Consider the following 23,391-nt stretch of genomic DNA (forward strand, 5'->3'; position numbering starts at 1 on the left):
GACAGAGATAGAGACAGCCAGCGAGAGAGGGAACACAAGCAGGGGGAGTGGGAGAGGAAGAAGCAGGCTCATAGCGGAAGAGCCTGATGTGGGGCTCGATCCCATAACGCCGGGATCACGCCCTGAGCCGAAGGCAGATGCTTAACCGCTGTGCCACCCAGGCACCCCTACTTCTTTTCTAATATGATTTTTAAAAATATTTTCCAGAAGCTGATACAGTGCCTGATATGTGATTGGTTGATGTCCAAAAAAAGTCAATGAATGCATAAAAATAACATAAAAAGAAAAAGAAAGATTGTAATGTAAAAATGTAAATCAGTGTAAAATCAAGTATAGTCTTGCATTTCTTTTCTATTTTGGCTATAGCTTAAAACACTTTCTTCCCCAGTCGCTTGTGACACTGAAATTATCTTTAATTTAAAAATTACCTTCATTAACTATGTTTGGTGCAAAAAGAGAATAAAAACGTAATTTGTAAACCCTGATTACAGGCTCTTTTGCTCTGAGGGAATATAATGATCTCATTTTTAGGCTCCTCTCAAAATGGTGAGGAGAAGCATAACTCCTCTAATTCAGTGAGTAAATATTAGTAGCTTACATGTTAAACTGTAAAAATTTCCCAACCGTATCTTGGCAGTCAAATTCACTTTAAAAGGGAAGTATAATTTCTAAATGACAGAATTTAAGTTTTCGCTTGACTTGCTTTTGTTATTAGCTCTTTCCCAGACAAATCGGCTCGAGTCTATGTCGGTAGCTGTTTCGTATGATCTACACCCAGCCTCCCCCAAATGGTTTTAAAATAGAACTAGTATATGTTAGCCAGGAACATAAGAGGGATCAGTTCTGTGTTCTCTTTGTGATGTTTGGCCTATTCCATTCAGAAGAACTTAACACTAACACCAGGGGACTGTTCTTAGAGAAAAAAAAATCTCTCTTATATTTTATTTTGTTTTATTTTTCACTCTCAGGGACTACAAAATCAATACCTGTCAGGTAGTCATCATGCTGATAATTTTCAAGTCTTTCAGTCCACAAGCCTATGGAGTACAGTAGGTGCTTTTTGTGATTCCACTGGGGGTTAAGGATGTTAAACTCCTAGTCCTCAAGGAGTATCCAATATTTTTCCAATAAAGCCACCAGGAGATATGTATACATGGTGAATATAAAATTAGCTGTAAGCCTTTAAAAAAATTTTTTGCCCTAAACCTTCATAAACATCTAATGTAGCAATATAATAATGATATTGGTAGTAATTTGTGATTATATATATTAAGGTAATTAAATAGCAACTAAAGTGTTATGACTTACTTCACATCTTCACCTGGTGGATTTCTCAGTTCTAAATTTTTAAGGCAGAAAGGAAGGTAAGTAGAAAAGCATCTTATAGGTATCTCTTTTTAAGAATTTACTAAAGCCAAAATTTGGGGGATACTCTATTGACTTTTGCATTGACTTGAAAAACTGAAGGAGAAAATTCAAAAGTAAGAAAAAATAAATAAATAGGATAACATTACAACTTTGAAAATACTCAAAATATGGCAATATTTTAATTAATGTGATTGTGATTTGGCCATCACAAGTGGAAGACTTAAAGAATCTTCAGACAAATTTGTACACTCGAGATCATTTAGATCAACTCTTTCATTAAAAAAAAAACAAAAACAAAAAAACAACACTTAGTTTTATAAAGGATCAAAAAGGTATTTTACTAAGCTAATTTCCAGCAGATCCTGGACTAAAATCAGGATCTCCTTGCAGGATCAGGTTTCTCAGCTTGTTTGAGGGAAACATTGTATCCCTAAGGTCCCAACAGTGAAATCAACCAACAGCCACCATATGCATTAAATGTTTGGAGCCATACAATAATACAGTCAGGAGGCAGAGAGGCTGGCAAATGTTCTACTGTACCTTCCCCCTTACAAAGGATTTGACATGAATTTGGGCGTGCAGGGAGGGTTTGATTGCAATTCACCTGTTGTATTGATTAATTGACTGATTTACCTTAACATGCATTTTAAGGGCACACTGTTGAGAAATATTCTCGGGAACTTAATTTGACAGAAAAGGAACAGCAGTGGAGAGGGAGAGAGCACCTTCAAACTGTTCTATCCCAGGCCCTGTGCTGAGCTCTCTCTTTCTCTCCACTACAGAGCTTTTCATAATTAAAGAATTATGCATGTGTTTCTGCTTCTCATCGTGAATGAACAAAATCTAGCTTAGTGATAATGAGCCTCCCTCTAAAATCACAGGTCTGAGTTCAGACCGCAGCTCAGCCGCTTAAATTTCAATGACCTTGGGCAGATTCCTTCACCTACTTAGGACGGTATTTTCTGTAAGGGAAAGCAGTGAGGTCCTTGCAGGTGTTTGAGGCTCAGTGAGGTAATGCACATTCTGTGTTCAACACCAAGCCTGGCTGAAGTCCTTGCCCCTGAGTGCTGGCTGCTGTTCTCACCATTGCTACAATTGGTGCTGTTATTTCAGTTCATTACAAACTAGAACTCTGCAAACCTGGTTGTCTTGAAAATCAGATCAGATGTCTGTGCTAAACTAGAGAGAGAGAGAAAGAGAGAGAGTGTGTGTGTGTGGGTGTGGGTGGGTGGATGGGTGGGTGTCAATTGGAAGGGAGGCCTCAAATGATCAGCACAGTATTTTATAAGTTTAACAGTAAAAGTGTATTTGCTAAGTGAAAGAGACCAAGCTAGGCACGTTATATACACTATATCTTCACAAAAACCCTGTGAAAGTACTCTGACCCTTGTTTTAAAATTCAACATTGATTTAATTTTAATTAATTAAAATTCAGTTAATAAATTAATAGCACTTCTTTTTTTAATTTGACCATTTACATAAAGAAGTATTAGTGAGGGGCCCCTGGGCAGCTCAATCAGTTAAGCATCCCACTCCTGGTTTTGGCTCAGGTCATGATCTCAGGGTCCTGGGATTGCCCTGCTCAGCATGGAGTCGGCTTGACTCAGTCTCTCTCTGCCCCTCTACCCAGCGCACGTTTTCTCTCTCTCTCTCTTTCTCTCAATAATAAATAAATAAGTCTTTTTTTAAAAAAACATAGTTTCTTTCTTNATGTATACATGGTGAATATAAAATTAGCTGTAAGCCTTTAAAAAAAATTTTTGCCCTAAACCCTCATAAACATCTAATGTAGCAATATAATAATGATATTGGTAGTAATTTGTGATTATATATATTAAGGTAATTAAATAGCAACTAAAGTGTTATGACTTACTTCACATCTTCACCTGGTGGATTTCTCAGTTCTAAATTTTTAAGGCAGAAAGGAAGGTAAGTAGAAAAGCATCTTATAGGTATCTCTTTTTAAGAATTTACTAAAGCCAAAATTTGGGGGATACTCTATTGACTTTTGCATTGACTTGAAAAACTGAAGGAGAAAATTCAAAAGTAAGAAAAAATAAATAAATAGGATAACATTACAACTTTGAAAATACTCAAAATATGGCAATATTTTAATTAATGTGATTGTGATTTGGCCATCACAAGTGGAAGACTTAAAGAATCTTCAGACATTTGTACACTCGAGATCATTTAGATCAACTCTTTCATTAAAAAAAAAAAAAAAAAAACAACACTTAGTTTTATAAAGGATCAAAAAGGTATTTCACTAAGCTAATTTCCAGCAGATCCTGGACTAAAATCAGGATCTCCTTGCAGGATCAGATTTCTCAGCTTGTTTGAGGGAAACATTGTATCCCTAAGGTCCCAACAGTGAAATTAACCAACAGCCACCATATGCATTAAATGTTTGGAGCCATACAATAATACAGTCAGGAGGCAGAGAGGCTGGCAAATGTTCTACTGTACCTTCCCCCTTACAAAGGATTTGACATGAATTTGGGCGTGCAGGGAGGGTTTGATTGCAATTCACCTGTTGTATTGATTAATTGACTGATTTACCTTAACATGCATTTTAAGGGCACACTGTTGAGAAATATTCTCGGGAACTTAATTTGACAGAAAAGGAACAGCAGTGGAGAGGGAGAGAGCACCTTCAAACTGTTCTATCCCAGGCCCTGTGCTGAGCTCTCTCTTTCTCTCCACTACAGAGCTTTTCATAATTAAAGAATTATGCATGTGTTTCTGCTTCTCATCGTGAATGAACAAAATCTAGCTTAGTGATAATGAGCCTCCCTCTAAAATCACAGGTCTGAGTTCAGACCGCAGCTCAGCCGCTTAAATTTCAATGACCTTGGGCAGATTCCTTCACCTACTTAGGACGGTATTTTCTGTAAGGGAAAGCAGTGAGGTCCTTGCAGGTGTTTGAGGCTCAGTGAGGTAATGCACATTCTGTGTTCAACACCAAGCCTGGCTGAAGTCCTTGCCCCTGAGTGCTGGCTGCTGTTCTCACCATTGCTACAATTGGTGCTGTTATTTCAGTTCATTACAAACTAGAACTCTGCAAACCTGGTTGTCTTGAAAATCAGATCAGATGTCTGTGCTAAACTAGAGAGAGAGAGAAAGAGAGAGAGTGTGTGTGTGTGGGTGTGGGTGGGTGGATGGGTGGGTGTCAATTGGAAGGGAGGCCTCAAATGATCAGCACAGTATTTTATAAGTTTAACAGTAAAAGTGTATTTGCTAAGTGAAAGAGACCAAGCTAGGCACGTTATATACACTATATCTTCACAAAAACCCTGTGAAAGTACTCTGACCCTTGTTTTAAAATTCAACATTGATTTAATTTTAATTAATTAAAATTCAGTTAATAAATTAATAGCACTTCTTTTTTTAATTTGACCATTTACATAAAGAAGTATTAGTGAGGGGCCCCTGGGCAGCTCAATCAGTTAAGCATCCCACTCCTGGTTTTGGCTCAGGTCATGATCTCAGGGTCCTGGGATTGCCCTGCTCAGCATGGAGTCGGCTTGACTCAGTCTCTCTCTGCCCCTCTACCCAGCGCACGTTTTCTCTCTCTCTCTCTTTCTCTCAATAATAAATAAATAAGTCTTTTTTTAAAAAAACATAGTTTCTTTCTTGTGCATTCATCCAGAGTTTCATGTACATGCAAGCAAAGACATACTTTTTTTACGAAAACGTTAGTTCACTATACATATTATTGTCACCCTTTTCTCATTTAGCACTGTGTTTTAGGTATCTATTTTGACAGTATTAGTGATAATAGTACTATTATTTAATGAATAATAGTAATAACATGCACTGTTTTTGGATTTACATATATTAATTCACTTAATGTTCAAACAACCCTCTGAAAAAAGTACTGACGTAGTATACCTACTTTATAGATGAGAAGTCAGCAGGTGTTGTGAGTTCCAAATATTTTTCCTAGTTTTTATTTGCCTGCTAATATGTGTGATATCTTTTGTCTTTTTTAAAAAAGTTTTTACAGGCAGATTCATTCATTTGTTCTTTTGTCACCTTTTGGCTTGGATCACAGCTTGAAACTCCTTCCTCCTTTGAGTTTATATAGGAATTCTTCTGTCTTTTCTTCTACCACCTTTTTTTTCACTTGCTTTCTCTGCAATTTTTATCACTGGAGGTAGAGATGTGGATGCAATATTTTTTCTAATGACCAGTGTCCAACACAGTTTATTGGAGAGTACAGCTCCCCTTACCAACTGGAGTTGACACTTTCTTCACATATTTACCTCTCATATGAATTGGGTCTATTTCTGGACTTGCTACCCAATTGCTTTTGTCTGTTTGTCCATTTTGCTTGCACTCCCTTACCCCAGATCCAAGCCTGACTCACAAGAGCTCATAGAGAGAAACTTCAGCCTTTTCGTAGCTGCTAAAAAAGAAAGTAAATGCCTGCATTGTTAAATGACAATAAACTGTTAATGGAATAAAAGTGTTAATTGGTTTTAACCGTTCTGCAGAAAGCCTGTGCTTTGAAGAATTTCATTACTTTCTATAATTAAACATTAAATTTTAAATACTGAATAGATAACACCACGGGGTTTTCAGGAAAGTGCTCTGCTCTTCTGCATTGCTGAGAGTTTAAAATTTTTTGTGTGCACGCCCAATGTTCGTAGCAGCATTGTCCACAATACCTAAATCATGGAAGGAGCTGAGATGACCTTCAACAGATGACTGAATTAAAAAGTTGTGGTCCATATATACAATGGAATATTACTCAGCTATCAGAAAGAACGATTAACCAACATTTGCCTGCAACATGGACGGCACTGGAGGAGATAATGCTAAGTGAAATAAGTCAAGCAGAGAAAGACAATTATCATATGATTTCTCTCATCTATGGAACATAAGAACTAGGAGGATCGGTAGGGGAAGAAAGGGATAAAGAAAAGGGGGGTAATCAGAAGGGGGAATGAAACATGAGAGACTATGGACTATGAGAAACAAACTGAAGACTTCAGAGGGGAGGGGGTGGGGGAAGGGGATAGACTGGTGATGGGTAGTAAGGAGGGCACGTATTGCATGGTGCACTGGGTGTTATACGCAACTAATGAATCATCGAACTTTACATTGGAATCCGGGGATGTACTGTATGGTGACTAACATGATATAATAAAAAAACATTAAAAAAATTTTTTGTGTGCACAGAAGGTAAATATTTGGCTGTGAAATATGTCTACAATATTGCAAAACTTACACTGAGAATGAAGTCATACAGCCATGAACGTGGACAACATTGCTGGAGGTGGACAGATTCATCTGGAGTAAAAGACTCACAGATACATATTTTAAAGTATCTGTGTTCACTTTTTAAAAGTAAAGTGTTCCCATAAATTTGATTTGTTGAATTTCTTTTGTTTGTCATTTGGAAAAAGACTGGAACTTAACCCTTCATCCAGAGTTAAGTTTGAGATTTAAAGGCAGGAAAAGGAGGGCAGTCATTAATAGCTTACATGGTATGTAGGGCATATTCTCAAGTGAAGTTGCCTCCAGGGGACCCTCTTTTAGAGCGGTTTCTCCTCTTTGAGGGGAACTGGGAGAACCCTGCATAGTGCAGCACCGCATTTGGAGTTCTGTTTCCTTTGAACAAAGACATTCATTCATGTGAACTCTGATTGCTCCTTATTAGAACACAGCAGAGACTAGACTGGGAGTACTGTTATTTTGAAAGACTGTGGAAGTGAGTGGGGAGATGGGATAGAGAAGGAGAGGATGAATGGAATTTGAAAAACAGCCGTTGAGGGGCACCTGGTGGCTCAGTCAGTGAAGTGTCCGGCTGGGGCTCAGGTTATGAGCCCATGGTCTTGGGATCCAGCCCCGCATTGGGCTCCCTGCTCAGTGGGCAGTCTGCCTCTCCCCCAGCTTATGCTCTCTCTCACTCTCTCTCTCAAACAAATAAATGAAATCAAGAAAGAAAGAAAGAAAGAAAGAAAGAAAGACAAAGAAAGAAAGAAAGAAAAAAGAAAGAGGAAAGAAAAAGAGCCATTGAGGGAAAATACTAGGATTTTCTTAGACTCTTACTCTATCAAACCCTATTGACAACCTAACAAATGCTGGCTGCCTTGTGTGGAGGGGTCCCCAACACCCCCTCAGGCTCGGTGTTTCTCTAGGAAGACACAGGATTCAGAAAAGGTAAAGCTGCTCATAGTTATGGTTACTACAGTGGACGTGCAGATGAAGACCAATGAAGAGAGGAAGGCCAGCAGGGACAGGCTCAGGCTTCTAGGACCCCCAGGGCAGTCACCTGGGATGTGCTTGTTTCCTCCACGATGATGTGTGAAAGACACGGGAAGCCTTGTTAACCCAGCAGCTACAGCAAGACTTAGCATCAGGGTTTTACTAAGGATCAGTTACATAGGCAGGCAGAGCCCACAGGATCAATGTGAGCCACTCAGCCTCCAGCCTCCACCAGAGCAAAACAGGCATAATGTTAGGATAAACTCATCCAGTCAAATTGGTACAGCATGGCTCAAGGCCTCAGACACACAAAATTCACTCTTATCAGGCTGAATATTCCAAAGGCTCATAGGTTATAGTCCAGAAACTGGCCAAGGGACACTCCCCCCCAAACACAGGCCTTTCTTTGGACTGTACAGGGTTTGGGCAGCCATGGCCTACTGAGTTCATGCCTTCCTGACCACTATCACCTGGTTTCATTAAAAGACAAAAGGAAACAATCTTGTAACAAGTCTTTTTGCCCCCATTTTATAGATAAGGGACTGAATTGGTAAAATAATGTGTTCAGGTCAGCCCCCTAGTACCTCCTGTGGCCCCATGCTTCGCCCTGCTATCACTCACTGCAGTTAAGTGTGTCCTTCTCACAACAATGCCTATCTTCCCCACTCATTGTAGAGCCTCAGAGGCAAGGAGTGTTATATGTTTCCATCCTTTTCATCCTCGGGTTCAGAACATTGCCTGCCTGCCTTATAGTTAAATAAGGGATAAATGAACATGACCGGCCATGTGATGGTTGAAATCTGTGCCCTTTGACTTATGGACCCTGTACTGTTATAGTGTCCCCTAGGTCACAATGTCGAAAACAAGCAACAAAAACAAAAAACACCCTGGAAATGAGTGTGTCAGTCCTACTTAGCATTTTTACGAGGCTCTAGTTTGTTCCTTAAAGCTGAAGGGATCTTAGAGATTATATTTTTTAACATTGAATTTTTGATAAGAAAAAGTATTAATTTGTGAAAATACCTTGTTAAGTAGAAAGAGAGCTAACAGTTGTAATTGTCTATAAATGTCAATCAAATTCAGTTTGGAGTCAAGACAAACATACAGTGTCCGCATTCTCACCTTATCTCCAAATAAATGCAATTGAGGAACGGGCATGTTAGTGGCTAGGAGGTTAGGATACTCAAGGTAGCACCTCTCTCTCAGCTCTTCCCCACTTAAGGAAAGGATTCTTTTAGGTTTTTTGTCCTTGTTGTCATGGTGTTTCCCTTCTGACCTTTGGTGACCTATGTCACCATCTAAAGCTGAGCAAACACAGCTTCTGATCCGTCCTCATTTGGGTCCCAAGTGTCATCTCTCGCTCCTGTTTAATGAAATGGTGACGTGTAGAAAGAGTTCTGTAGGCCGGTGCTTCTCAAACATAATGTGCTGAGGAGTCACCTGGGATCTAGAAAATGCAGGTTCCGATCCAGTAATCTGGACAGGCTCCCAGTGAGGCCGGTGTGACCACACGTGGAGTAGCAAGTCCGAATGACGGCATCTCTCCCTCCATCTGCTCTAGTACCGGCTTGCTTCCACAAAACTATTCGGACACATAAGAAGGAATAAATCTCTCTGTCTGTTTCCTACATGCCCCAACAGGACATGTTTTAAACAATAAGCAGGGAAACCTAAGCTGCTTATTCCAACACTGCAGACAAAAGTCAGTAAGTCTGAACTGATTTCACTTTAGAAGTGTGACCAGCTTGGCTGTAGCGACCCGCATTGAAGAAAGACCACCTTTGACCAAAAATGACTTCACTTTTTAAAGCTAGCATGTTTTAATTCCTTGTTTGCTGGTCAAAGGCTGGAGTTGATAGGAGTCTGTGTTTCAGAGGCTGCAGGAAACCTCCCATGAGCTTTCAGATCCTCTCTGGGCGGTAAGTCCCAGGAAGTTAGCCCTCTGCCTTTCTATGACTGAGAAATGACAGTCGGTGTCTTCATTATCTCATTTCCGAGGGCTCATAAGCAGTGCTTTCCAGATGACAATGAACAGAACTCACATCGGAACAGGCCGGCTCACCGCGTGTCAATCCTCGCCCACTCAGGCTGTTGGACTTCGTTACTCCTCTGAATCAACAAAGAAAGCTCATTTGTTTCACTTTGTGAAAATGCTTCATTTCCCCCCCAGACTTTCCATTTCACGCTGTGTGAATTTTATTAAGATCTTTTTCACAGAAGCTAAGTGCTGGCTATTATAGGGCCCTACGGGATGGCATTCGCAGCCTCTGTAATGTCTGAAGACCCTTGAGACATTTCTTTTCTACCGAAAACCCCCTGGAGAGTCATAGAGAAGAATCCAAAATCCTTTTGGTGCTGGAAGACATAGCGTGGGCTCAGGAACATCTCGTCCAAGTCTTTTGATGTTATAATCTGAAAACCAACAACACAGCCATCCAGCTAATAGCCAATATCTGAGTAGCTCACATCATATTGATAGAGAGTGGCTCTTTCTGAGGGCCTCCAATTATTTTTAAAGGCTGGCTTAAAGTATTAATTAGAAATATTTTTTGTGTTAGAATGAGTCTTTGTTAATAAAATTTACCTATAATCCTTTTGCCTTCACAAGGTGACAGTGGTTTTATTCCAAGAAGGTTATGTTTTAAAAAGGTAATTATAATTAAATAATCAAAAAAGAATTTTTATTCTGATTTTTTTCCTCTTGAATGTACACAGTAAGAACTTTTAGTGTTATTATATGGTCTCAGAAATGACATAGTAATTACTGTGTAATAGTCCATTAGATAAAAATACTAAAATTAAGTCACTCATTTCTCTATAGTGGATATTTAGATTGGTCTTTCAACTATCATAAGGATCTTATAAGATGAGTACTATTATTTTTCCTATATTAGAGATGTGAAAAGGAGGTATAGGCAAGTTATTTAACTTGCCTAAGGTCACACTGCTGGTAAGTGCCAAACCAAAATTCAACCAAATATCCTCACATCCAGATAGGGTCTTTATGCCAGGTCATTTCCTAGGATGCACAAGATTTGCTTAAGGATCACTCGGTTTAAGATTCAGCCTATGTATGCAAATCCATAAACTAAAAAATGTGTAGTCTTCTAGGTTCCTACTAGAGTGAGTATAAAATTGTAGATTTTTCTCAAGTTCTTTATATTTCAAAAGCTCTCAAATTATAAGAAACAGGGTTATGATAACACAGATGTGAAAATCCTTAAAGAAAACAACCATTTGCTTGTATAATAAGACATGTGAGTGCTGCACTGCCATGACTGAACCCACTTGTATCTGTTTCTCTGTAGGGCTGTGAATGCTTCATCTTTAAAATTCCAAATAGTCATGGGTTTTTACCCTTCGTTCTGTCTCATGTACCATTTAAAGATATGCTTGTTGGTCGGTTGGCTTGGTCAAGGCTGAATCCGCTTCCCTAACTCCCATGGAAGTCAAGGAGGAGGGTGACACAGGGCACGGATATCTTTTACATGGAGAACTGTTACGCACTTGAACACGTGAAGACCCATCTCTTTCCCTATCTCTGTTCTCACAGAATGTGTGACACAGGAGAAGGACTATTCACTTTTCAAACAAGGGAAGGAGAAATGATCTATCAGAAGGTCCATTCTGCGACACTGGCCATAGCTGAGCAGCATGAGAGATTAATGCTAGAAATGGAGCAGAAGGCCCGGGTAAGGCTCCTTCCTTGGTAACTTGGAAATGAATGTCACTGAGATCTGATGCGCATCATGTATATGTGGGCCCATTCACATCAGCACCCTGGTGTCCACCCCTACCCCTAGCCCCAAGAGCTCGCTCCAGTTACCGAATCCCATGCCTCTAATGCCCTATTCAGCATATGCCCAAAAAAGTTCTTTGTGGCCACAGGTAGGGAGCTGTGTGCTCCATGTATCTCCCCATGACCTATTGGCACAGTTACCCAAAGAGGGTGGGGTGCATAGAGAATGAAATACGAAGCAGTGCTCTCTGCTTATCACCACATATAGTTGGATCACCAGGGATTCAACTGTGGGCCCAAAATAATCAGGAAAATTAAGTTACTACCAGAAAGGATTCTGCTTTCTCTTTGTCTTTGTATTTGTCCTAGATTCTCTGAAACTTCTCTTTCTGTATTTGTTTCAGAGTCAGTCATAAAATATTTACAGAAGGAGCTTATAATGTTTACCAACAGAATGATTTGTTTGTCATCCTGTCCTGGAACTATACTACAACTTTGAGGTCAAGCTAAGATATAATTTAGTAAAGAACCTGAAACAGTAACTTTTTCAAGTAGCTGAGAAAAAATTATTCGCTTTACCACTAATTTCTGTGAAAAGTAAATAATGGAATGATTATTGCCCATAATCTTAAGAGGTGACTATTCTTCAAGATTTATAGAGATGGGGGTGCCTGGGTGGCACAGCAGTTAAGCGTCTGCCTTTGGCTCAGGGCATGATCCTGGAGGTATGGGATCGAGCCCCACATCAGGCTCCTCTGCTATGAGCCTGCTTCTTCCTCTCCCACTTCCCCTGCTTGGGTTCCCTCTCTCGCTGGCTGTCTCTATCTCTGTCGTATAAATAAATAAAATCTTTAAAAAAAAAAAAGATTTATTGAGATGCACTAGATTTCATTAATGAAGGGACAGGTAGAGTTTTGGGAAATAGGTGGGTCAGTCACCGGAATGACACTCATAATTCTGTTTCAGCTTAAAGACGACAGAGTTTTATATGTAATATTATACTTGTTTTGATTTTTTAAATTCTCCATTACATAATATTTTGGCACATACAAACTTATCTTTTAAGTATAAGAAAAGAAAAAGTAATTTAACAAGTGATCTTATGTTATTCTTAATGCATTTCTAGTTTTGTCAATACTACACACACATTTTTATCTATCTAGGAAGTGCTTTAAAGAGCTTTCCTAATACCTAAGCATGACAAGTGAAAACCAGGCTTTCTACGGGACGTTTGGCTTTTCATAGGGATGAATGAGTGGCTTGAATATTAGTAGGATTATTAATATGACTGTGTGATTAATTGAAGAAGCATTACTAAGACATTGGTATAACTTAGTCTTCCAGAAAGATTTGGGTTAAATGTAAACCACTGTAACAATTATCTAATTAATATGACATTTATCCAGGGGCTTAATGAGAAAATATAACTACCAAATTTCAGATTATTTCAGAGTCTACTGATGTTTGCAACCAAAATTAACAGTTGTGATGTCACTTGCTGTTAGTTAACAGTTAACAACGACACTTAACAGTTGTAGCTTTACTTATAGCTGTTCTGAACAGGCAAAATGCTCATGAGTATGGTCATTTAATTGTATTGTCGTGAAAGAGATGCCAAGAGCTCTTTGACAGCCATATTGTCTGCTGTAAAGGAAAGCATTTGGTATGTGTCCTGGGTTCACATCCCAATTCCACCACTTCCTGGCTATATCATCTTGGCTATCTTGGGTTATTAACTTCTAAATATTTCAGTTTCCTTTAGATATAATAGTCCTGATTCTTTGGTTGTTATGAGGTATTTGTGCATTAAAATCTGTAAAGTACTGAGAACAGGCCTGGCACATGGCAAGTACCATGAAAAGGTTCATTATTACGATTGTGATCCATCTGTAGGAGTGATTTTGAATAATTATAAGACTTGTAATGTTTGCAAAGACTCTAAATTGTTATTCCCAACTGTCACTAAATAATATCTTTCAATTCCTTTCAAGTATGTCTAACAGTCTTGTGCCAAAAAATTTGCAAAACAAAATTTAATTCACATTTGCTATTGATGCTGTCCTGTGTGATAAACATGATAACGTCCTGTGCATCTGAGAAGCATGTCCCTGGAGCGGAGCCAAGCAATTGCTATTAGGGGTTAGAGACCAGCTGTCCACTGACAAGCTCTCAGGCAGGCTACAGCTATGGGGGGGGGCGGCGGTTTGCACCACGGACCTGGGTGCTCAGAGATGGAAAAGTGGGGCAGGTGTTTAAATGGCAGGCTCACCGAAGAAACCAAATGTGTCTAAGAATCACAAAATCAGACTCCATCAGTTTGGTGCATACACGCAAATGGAGCATTTGGTTTAATTTCAAACACAATTGCCACAGCTATGCTTTTCTCTGAAGGTTAAGACTAATAAGATTATTTCATATCTAGTGCGTTCTTCAGAGTAAGCCAAGCTGATGTTTTTCAGAGAGCATGCTACCACAACTTGACAACTGCCCAAATTCCTCAGATTCTGGGACCATAAGTAAACATCTCCAGGTCTTCCAGACATAATTTTTACTTTTTCTTTGAAGAGACTGCCTCTACATGCACAAATCTCTTTGAAAGAAGAAGTTCCAACAATAATGAAATGGTAGTTAAACACCCTCTAAGTCTTCATTTGCTTATTTAAATAAAATGAAGGCTTGTGCTATACACCAGGCAGAAGTATACCTTGGGAGCTGGAAAGATACCCCCAAACCTCAGATATAAAAATGATGCATCTTATTTATTATGTATCTCCTACAAAATAAGATGACATTGCTCATTGGCTTTCCAGTTTTAAAAATGGGCATGTGAGATTGTTATTGAGCACATAGAAAATGTTTACATATTTTTATTACATTTACATTTATTACATTACAAGATCAAATTAGGAACAAGCTACATAAGCAGTAAAAGCCCCCCAACATTGTTATTTAGGCTACTGATACATTTAGTTCATCCTTTTAAAGAGACGTGATTTAACAGTGTTACTGTCTTTTTTTTTTTTTTAAAGATTTTATTTATTTACTTGACAGAGATAGAGACAGCCAGCGAGAGAGGGAACACAAGCAGGGGGAGTGGGAGAGGAAGAAGCAGGCTCATAGCGGAGGAGCCTGATGTGGGGCTCAATCCCATAACTCCGGGATCACACCCTGAGCGGAAGGCAGACGCTTAACCGCTGTGCCACCCAGGCGCCCCAACAGTGTTACTGTCTTAAACAAATTTGAATGAAAAATAAAACCTCAGCAATCATTTCTTTTTTTTTAAAGATTATTTTTTTAAAGATTTTATTTTTTTTTAAAGANCGCTTAACCGCTGTGCCACCCAGGCGCCCCAACAGTGTTACTGTCTTAAACAAATTTGAATGAAAAATAAAATCTCAGCAATCATTTCTTTTTTTTTTTAAAGATTATTTTTTTAAAGATTTTATTTTTTTTAAAGATTTTTTTTTTAAGATTTTATTTTTATTTATGTGACAGAGAGACAGCCAGCAAGAGAGGGAACACAGCAGGGGAGTGGGAGAGGAAGAAGCAGGCTCCCAGCGGAGGAGCCCGATGTGGGGCTCGATCCCGGAACACCGGGATCATGCCCTGAGCCGAAGGCAGACGCTTAACTTTCTCTTCAGATCGTATAAATCTTTCCCCTTCAACAATCATTTCTTAACTGTAACAGAGAATTCAGTATAATCTTTTGACATGACATGTGTGGTTAAAACCTGGGTTTGCCCTTGTTTATTATCCTCCTTCCTGGGTTGGGGAGGGACACAAGAATAAACATACTTTGGTATATCTCCATGATCTAAGTTAGGCAATGTTTCTGTTCTTGTTTGAAGAATCTCATATCTAGAAAAATTCCCCAGCATTGTGAATAAAATGGTATATTTGCACTATAGAATACTGGATAATAGGAATCATTAAATTGGCAAGGTTATTAAAAATATTTTTATTTCCTTCACTGAGAAAGATAACAGAAGAATTAATTACTATTATCCGACCCAAGAAGTTTTTAAGTAGAGCTTAGTCGTGGATTAACCATTCACAGGTTTGTAAACAGCTTACTCTGGTCAATAAGCTCCCTGGTAATATACAGAAGAGCAAGAAAGTTCTTTCACGTGATCCAGAAGTTTGTGGGATCAAGTAATTGATACAGCTTGAGTAAAGATGATCTCACTCCTTTTACTCCTTGAAATGTCAAGCATTTTCCAAGCCTTCATCAGTTTGGTAAGATGATGCCATCTCAAGATTTTGGTCAGTGTTACTGAAAACACCCCTTGGGCTCAATGGACCCTGACAGATTTCTTAAATCACCAGTTTATTGGAAGGTCCTTAACTAACCCTCCATAAAGAATGAGTTCCGCACTACAAGACGACATGCTTCCCCTTTCGCGTTCAGATGTAAAGCTTCAGCTTCTCACTCTTCTGTCCAAGTAGGAATCAGAAAATGGTCATAAAAGGGGCTAACAATCCTCTGTATTTTCTTTACCTGTTAACACCAAAGCATCTTATTTCAGAGGACGGTTTTGGTTTTGAGGGGTGCATGGGAATTTGAAGCCACAGTAGTAAATTTTGAACTAGAACTCTTTCTGAGAGATTCACTAAGATTCAAATCGTTGAGGAAATTATTAAAGCTAGATGTGTAAGCAAATGGCACCTCTAGAATTTGTTTCCATTTTACGGAGATCATTCTTATTCTTAGAACCATCAGAGTTCTTGAAGGCTATTACTAAAAATATTTATAGGTCCTCCACCACCCGGGTGCAGCATTATCAAGGAAATTTTTCTTGTCTTTGTGATAGAAGCTATTTATCAGGAACCATATCACAAATGTGCCCTTGTGATTCTGCCTGGTGAGGCTGAAATCATCGGAGATGACAAGGCCTCAAATGCCCTGAAATAATTTAATTTTCATGGATCTGTTACACACACACACACATACACATGATATGAAAGAAGTCCTTTTTTTAAATTTGGTTTTTGTGTTCGTAAGCTTTCCATATGTTATAAAATGCCAATAAATAAAGAGCAACTGAGAAGACATGAATAAATTTTTTTAATGAATTTTCCTGATATCTTATCAGAAATAATTAAATAAAAGGAGGGGTATTGTCATTAGTAACTTCGAACCTGGTAACGTTGCAAGTAATTTAAAAGCCTATTTGCAGAAGGACAGCCTCCCATAATAAGAATTACAGTGTATCCTTTTAAAAACAGGGTTTGGAATGCTCCTATTTCCAGTAATTTCTGCCACCTGGTCACCAGAAGAACTCCATGTAGTTTAAGGACAAATAGCATCAGTGTTATTAACATACCAGCAAGATAGCAAGATTGCTTTAACGCCCCAAACACCACCAGCAGGGCTGGCTGCATGCACTATTGTCCAAAGCTATCAATCCTGTGGTTGTCCTAAGCTCTGGTGGATAGAAAAAAAAGAATAAGAGAGTCTCATGTAAAACTTCTTGCTTAGAAAACGAAAAGAGTTTCCTTTCTCTGTTGTTTGTCGTTTTACATGCTCTTGTTACTAGAAATATACGGAATAAAAGCAAGTTAAACACACACTTAAACTGAAAAACTTCACTGTTCCAAGAACAATAAACCTTTTGAATAATAACCATTTGAAAACAAATTCTGTTATTTCCTTTTATAATGTAAGATGAAAAGAGTTTTCTGAAGAAGTGGCATTGTCTTACACTACCCATAGGAACAAGCCCAAGGGGTGGTTTGGTATCTTTGATGGAAATTTTGTGATGGTGGTAAGATGTTACCAATGACAAAAACATCTCAGGGAAAAATAATGGGAGAGGAGCACAGGAGAAGAGAGAAAGAATGAAGCTGGCTTTGTGGAAAACTAATTCAAGTAGCGATGAGAAATTAAGGGAATTTGCCCTCCTAGAGTTAAAGTGTATCACAGAACTTACCCAAGTAAGCCCCTGAAATGATTTTTTTTTGTCTAAATAGTTGCATAAATAGGGAAATACTATTGCATTCCATTCATTCCAAGATGCACATTTTTTTTTCACATTTTAACATCTCTCAGTTACAGTTTAATTGATAGCTCTGTTCTTTCATAGTGCAACATAGTGCAACATAAAATAGTGTTTTGTCTTTCAACTGATGGCATCTTAGAGTGTGCAAAATACCGTAATACTTGTTTTAAGAAGTACTATGAAAACACTCAGTTGTTATTCCCAAGGATAGCCAAATAATATCCTTCAGTTCATCTCAAGTACGTATATCTTTCTAGAACATGAATACCATGGGCTCATTTATAATTCGGTGAATGAATGAGAAAGCCTTCCGTGATGGGCTCTTTCCCAGGCAGTTTGGCTCCCCTTCTAGTGAAGACAGTCTTCATACTCACATTTTACAGGAATCTCTATCTGCTACAAAAAATAATAATAACTAGTTTTCCTACACTGAAAATGTAAAAAATTTGGAAGCAAAATACTCTGATGAGTAGTACACAAAAAATTTTAACACTTTTTACAATTTCTTTTCTAGGTATATTCATAGAACTTTAAGAAATTCTGAAAAAGTTTAAATGTGTGATTTGTGATCGCAAATGGTGTGCCATATCTAATATATAGGAATACCTGCTAATAAATTCATCTTCAAAGTTCTATTCATGATTGTGTTGCTCAATGTTATCAATTTTTAATCATAAGACAAGAGACTTCATTGCTACTGACAATGCCGGTTCCCTGCTGGGAAACGCCATTTGCATATTTGTGAAATTTTCTCTTACTGATTGATAGACACTGATTGTAATGAACCAACACAAGCCCAATTAGAAGAAATGATTATAGTTGATAACTAAAGTGGACCTGCGATTCTAATTAATCTATTTACTTACTGTTGTTTCAGTGTCAGAACACTGAAGAAAACGTAGTCTCTAAACAAACACACGGACATGAAGAAAAATACTCATTTCTGCACAAATGCACAAATGAGACAGAAATGGGGAGAGGTCAATGTGTAATTTTTCTGGCGAGTGGTGCTGTAACACAATATAATAGCACAAATTTTATTTATATCATGTTCTTTTTTTCTTAAAATTAGTTGTAGGTGCTCTAGATGTCACTTCAGAAAACGCATTTTATATATATATATATATATATATATAATTTAATCAACTACATTAGAGTTGATAATGTGTAAGGAAAGTGACTGCCCAGCATAAAAGAGTACAATTTTCATGTTAAAAAATACAATTTTGTTCTTTTATCTCTATTTCTAGTCAAAGAATAATGAGGAAACTCTATACGAATGATTTTCCCTCTTTTTAACTATGATAGTCTTACCTATTCATGGGCATACAATCTGCTCATGGCAATTATGAGAATGATTTCCTTAAAGAAAAACAATAGATTTCAAAGGTCAATCAAAATAATTCAGCACACAAACATATAATTATGGCATATACACAGACAACCCAAAGAATCAGACCGTCTTCTCTTTGGGACAGTGCTGTGAAATTGAAGAAAAACGGTAGACCAGTAGTGGGCAAACCAAAGTCTACAAAATTGATGTAAGAATCACATGGGAAGTTAATTAAGCTTACTTTCAAAAGTGTGAGTGTAATTGTCAATTTATTGGATGTATTCAGTGAATGCACATGTATTAGTTGAAGCAGGGCAGCATAGTGGCTTAACCAGGTAGACTCTAGAGAAAGAAAGAGCTGTGTGACCTTGTGTAAGACACTTACCTTTGCTGTGCTTCAGTTACCTTTTCTTTTTTTCTTTTTTTTTTTAAAGATTTGTATTTATTTATTCGACAGAGATAGAGATAGAGATAGCCAGCGAGAGAGGGAACACAAGCAGGGGGAGTGGGAGAGGAAGAAGCAGGCTCACAGCATAGGAGCCTGATGCGGGGCTCGATCCCATAACGCCGGGATCATGCCCTGAGCCGAAGGCAGACGCCCAACCGCTGTGCCACCCAGGCACCCCCAGTTACCTTTTCTTAAAAGAGGGAAGGAAGGAGCAATAATATATCTACTCAGAGTGTTAGAATGTGAGCTGGTCTTGAGTAAAAGCCCAGTTATTAGCTAAGTCATAAAAAGGCTGGCAAACGAAAAAAATTAGCTTTATCTTTAAGTGGGTAGAATTTTATAACCACTGTTTAAAGTTCATCCCAGCTTTCATTATGTGCAGACATTGGAAATTAGTTATATAAACTTTAACACAGCCTCTAGATATTTACACATTCCAAAATCAAAAGATAGTGAACATTTTATTTACAACAGCTGTGAAATTTAATGTTTCAATATGTATTCATCATATTTCCTGTATTTAGAGAGTAATTCTGTAAATGCATCTAGTTACAAATAATAGATTGATAGATGAGTAAAGAATATACATATTCTTACACATTATTGATTACATATAAGAATGGTGTTCAAAGTATTTATGCATATGTTTGTAATAATTTCTGATGTTATTCTAAAGCTCAGCTTTTTTACATCCCGTGAAAGTATGGTGGTCAATACATATTTAAAACATAAAATGATGACTTCCATTTTGGTTCAAGTTTAAAGAGAATAATACTCTTCAAAGTCCAATTCTAAATGACATCTAGCAACTTCCATTAAATGACTCTATAAACAATGTAGTGTTTGTTAGTCTTGTACCAACTCACCAAGGTATCTTTTAATTCCTTTTCATTTATTTTGAATAAAATGGAAGATTAAGTGAGTTGTCCCCTATTGAAAATTAAGTCAAGTCTGTGAAAAACCAATTGCCCATAAACCTTCAAACTTCAGAGGACTGTTTGAATAAATCAAACAGTGCTGAGCTTGGCTGCCTAAAGGTCTCTGGAGTTTCTATTTCTATACAGTTTTCAAGTTTCATGAGCTCTTTTTCAAGAACAAATAAACTAAATGTTCTCAACCGGACTGTACTTGTATTCACCATTTCCTTATTAGGCTGCATGACTTTTTTGTCTTACCTCTGACATACATCCCACATGTCACCTGAGCGTGGCCCCTGACTACTTGTATATTTCAGGGCTGCTTCTCCACAGTGGATTTCTCTACGCAGTCCGTCTTGTCTCAGACGCACCAGCGAACATGTTGACGTAGCCACTCACATCTCTAACTCTTCGTCATACTGGAAAAGCTGACACTGGCCTTTCCTGGTTAATGTTATGTGTGTGTACAAACATACACACACACACACACACACACCACACCCTACCAGCATCGCTCTCCATCTCCCATCTGTGTCCTCCCTCTCCCATTTGCCCATATTGACAAATTTCTTGGGTTTTGTACTTCTGTTAAGCTCTTAGACTTGGATCTAAGACGGTGACTTCCTTCATTGCCATTCCTTTGATAGCTCAGTTTGGACGCATTTCCGTGTCTTTTTCACATACATGTACACAGAGATGCCTCTGGTGTCGGCTGCCTCTCCCATGTGTTGGTCGCCATAGGAAACCAGCAGTTTCTACTGAGCACTTCAGGTGGGACAAACCTTGTGCTTTTCACTCTAAAAGCATCATCTTGTGAAATATTTATAACAACACTTGAGGTGGATTATATTAAATCCAATTTAGAGATAAGGAAAAATTGAGTCTTAAAAAAACATGTAAGTACGTCATTGCCTGAGGTCAAATGACAAGGCAGCTATAGAGTTGGGGTTTGCTAACAGGTGTGCGGACAGCCAAGCCAGTGTGTGTGCGTGACAACTCCGGGACTGGGCTGCACCCATCGTGGCCTTCTCCTCTCAACGTGGGGAAGAGTCATGCGCATTCCTGCCTTGGTCCAGTGGAATTGACCCAGTTGGTGCAGCATTCCTCATATCTGCTCCCTGGAGAAGATGGGTCCAGTAGTTTATTTTACAGTAAACTGTGGTGAAGAGGACATGACCTTGTAGGAACCAAAGGCAGGTTGTTCCAAAATGTGCCAATTGGCATATTGATTATTTTGAATTAAAGCTACTTAAAAAACAGCATTGCAAGAAGGACACTAAGACCCTCCTGTGTCCCCCTGAAAGCAGGAAGTAAATCTCCCATGTGAAAGGCACCCTCCCTGTTCCGGGGAAAAAGGAGACATTCTTACCACCAGAGAGAGGGAATTCAGAGCTGAGAAGGCTGTGTCAGCACCTCTTGTTACTTTTTACTAATTTACTACGGTAGCCCAAATTCTGGTTAGAGTTCCTTGTTAACAGAAGCTCCCAAAGTTGTTTTCTTTGTCCTGCCAGTTCCTCAAAGATTTATTGTCTCTTTGTCTAAAAGTATAAAAACTTCTGGCCTTGATCATTTCCTTGGGTCTCAATTTCATTATTGGGCTTCAATGCACATGTAATAAAACTTTGGGTTTTTTTCTCTGTGAACCTGTCTCAGGTAAATTTAATTTTTAGTCCAGCTAGAAGACTTGGAAGGCAGGAAAAGAATTTTTCTCTCTCTTCAACATCATGGTCTTTGATGCCTCAGAGACATCACTCGCTGCCTGTGTTACCATGAAAACATTTTATTATCCGAGTCTTGTTTTCTTTGTCTGCAAAGTTCAGATGGCATAATTACTGACAATTTATATGAACATCAAATGGAACCACATATGAAACCAGTTTGCACATTGCCAGGCACATAGGGAATGACTCATAAATGATCATTTATAAATGCTAACTTTTTCCTCTCCCAGTTGTTGAGATTTGTGCAAATATGACTTTAAATTTTCTAGTCAATAAATAAATGGGGAGATACAGAGCAAAAGTAAAATTAATTGTTTAGCAAGCTTTTGTTAATATATAGATGAATTTATATAGGGGAACACAAATTAGCATTAGTGTTTATCACAGAGGGAGGCAGAGTCAAAACCACAAAGGAAAATTGCAAAAGTCAGTAAGGTAACCTGGATAATTATTTTGGTAAAAGCAGGAAAATGTGCTGGTGGCCAGTACCCTGACAAAAATTACACCAGTTTTCAGGACCTCCCTGCTTTTTCTTGGCAGGGTGTGTACTTTCAAAGTACAGAGCTGTATTTTTGTATATTTTAACATGTTCGAGAGGAAACTCATTTTTCCCAAGAGAGATCCACATCAAAGTCCAAAGGGCAGTGGACTCAGAAATCAAGAGAACTGTTTTCTATTAGAGGTTCTATAGTTGGGATTTTACCTTGAACAAATCCCTGCATTTGGTGGGTTGTGATTTTCCATCTGTAAAATGAGAACTGCTGGACTGTCTAAGAAGGGTTCAAACCTCGAATTACACAGCCCGCATACACGGTAAGCTAGGGCTTCCTCCAACCATGGCAGTCTCCAAGTAGTCAGACTTCCACAGTAACTCGGGACAGGAGGAGGGAAGGAGAGCCTGCCTTAGAGGTCATCAAAGGCAGAACCAAAACAGACATAATGTCATGTCTGCCTTGCATTATTCATCAGAGCAGTCATCAGTCAGCCCAGATTTAAGAGAAGGGAGCCTAGACACCGTGTGTTTGAATGCAGCCATCTTCAATCCTCCACAAAAATAATGCATGTTTAGTGTTCCCAATGACAGGACTCCATTGAAAGACGTGGTGCAGAATGGCTTGATGGTCTGTGAACAGACTCGATGCCTGGTTTTGAACATTGAGGAATGGATCCTTTGATGTGTAGGAGAAAATTTAAACATCCAAGGTATGGTGGACAAGATTTGTACCGTGGACAGAGGTCGGGAGAATATGGACATTCACATTTTCAAATACAGACTTTTCATTTTTCTGAATTAATTATGGAAGTAGCATAAAAGGAACTAAAGAAACAAGGGAAAAAATGGAAGGTTAACAGTCTCATATAATCTGAAAACCCTGAAGACCAAGAAATAGAGACACGAGGTGAAGAAACAATAGAGAGCGATTCAGGGGCGCCTGAGTGGCTCAGTCGTTAAGCATCTGCCCTAGGCTCAGGTCATGATCCCAGGGTCCTGGGATCGAGCCCCGCATCAGGCTCCCTGCTCAGCGGGAAGCCTGCTTCTCCCTCTCCCACTTTCCCTGCTGGTGTTCCCTCTCTCAATGTGCCTCTCTCTGTCCAATAAAATTAATAAAAATCTTTATTAAAAAAAAAGAAACAATAGAGAACGATTCAGAT

General features: G+C 38.6%; 1 protein-coding gene across 2 annotated transcripts in view; it reads left to right on the top strand.

Annotated features, from left to right (window-relative positions):
- The window catches only part of DOK6 (docking protein 6), a 368,631-nt gene that overhangs the window by 273,065 nt on the left and 72,175 nt on the right, over positions 1 to 23,391 (top strand). For both annotated transcript variants that reach the window (XM_002915925.4, XM_034642822.1), the window contains exon 6: positions 11,135 to 11,273. In XM_002915925.4, coding sequence (XP_002915971.1) covers positions 11,135 to 11,273 — 139 coding nt within the window. The remainder of the gene's footprint in view (positions 1 to 11,134; positions 11,274 to 23,391) is intronic.

The sequence above is a fragment of the Ailuropoda melanoleuca genome, chromosome 14 (assembly GCF_002007445.2).
Source record: "Ailuropoda melanoleuca isolate Jingjing chromosome 14, ASM200744v2, whole genome shotgun sequence".
In the NCBI taxonomy this organism is placed as follows: Eukaryota; Metazoa; Chordata; class Mammalia; order Carnivora; family Ursidae; genus Ailuropoda; species Ailuropoda melanoleuca.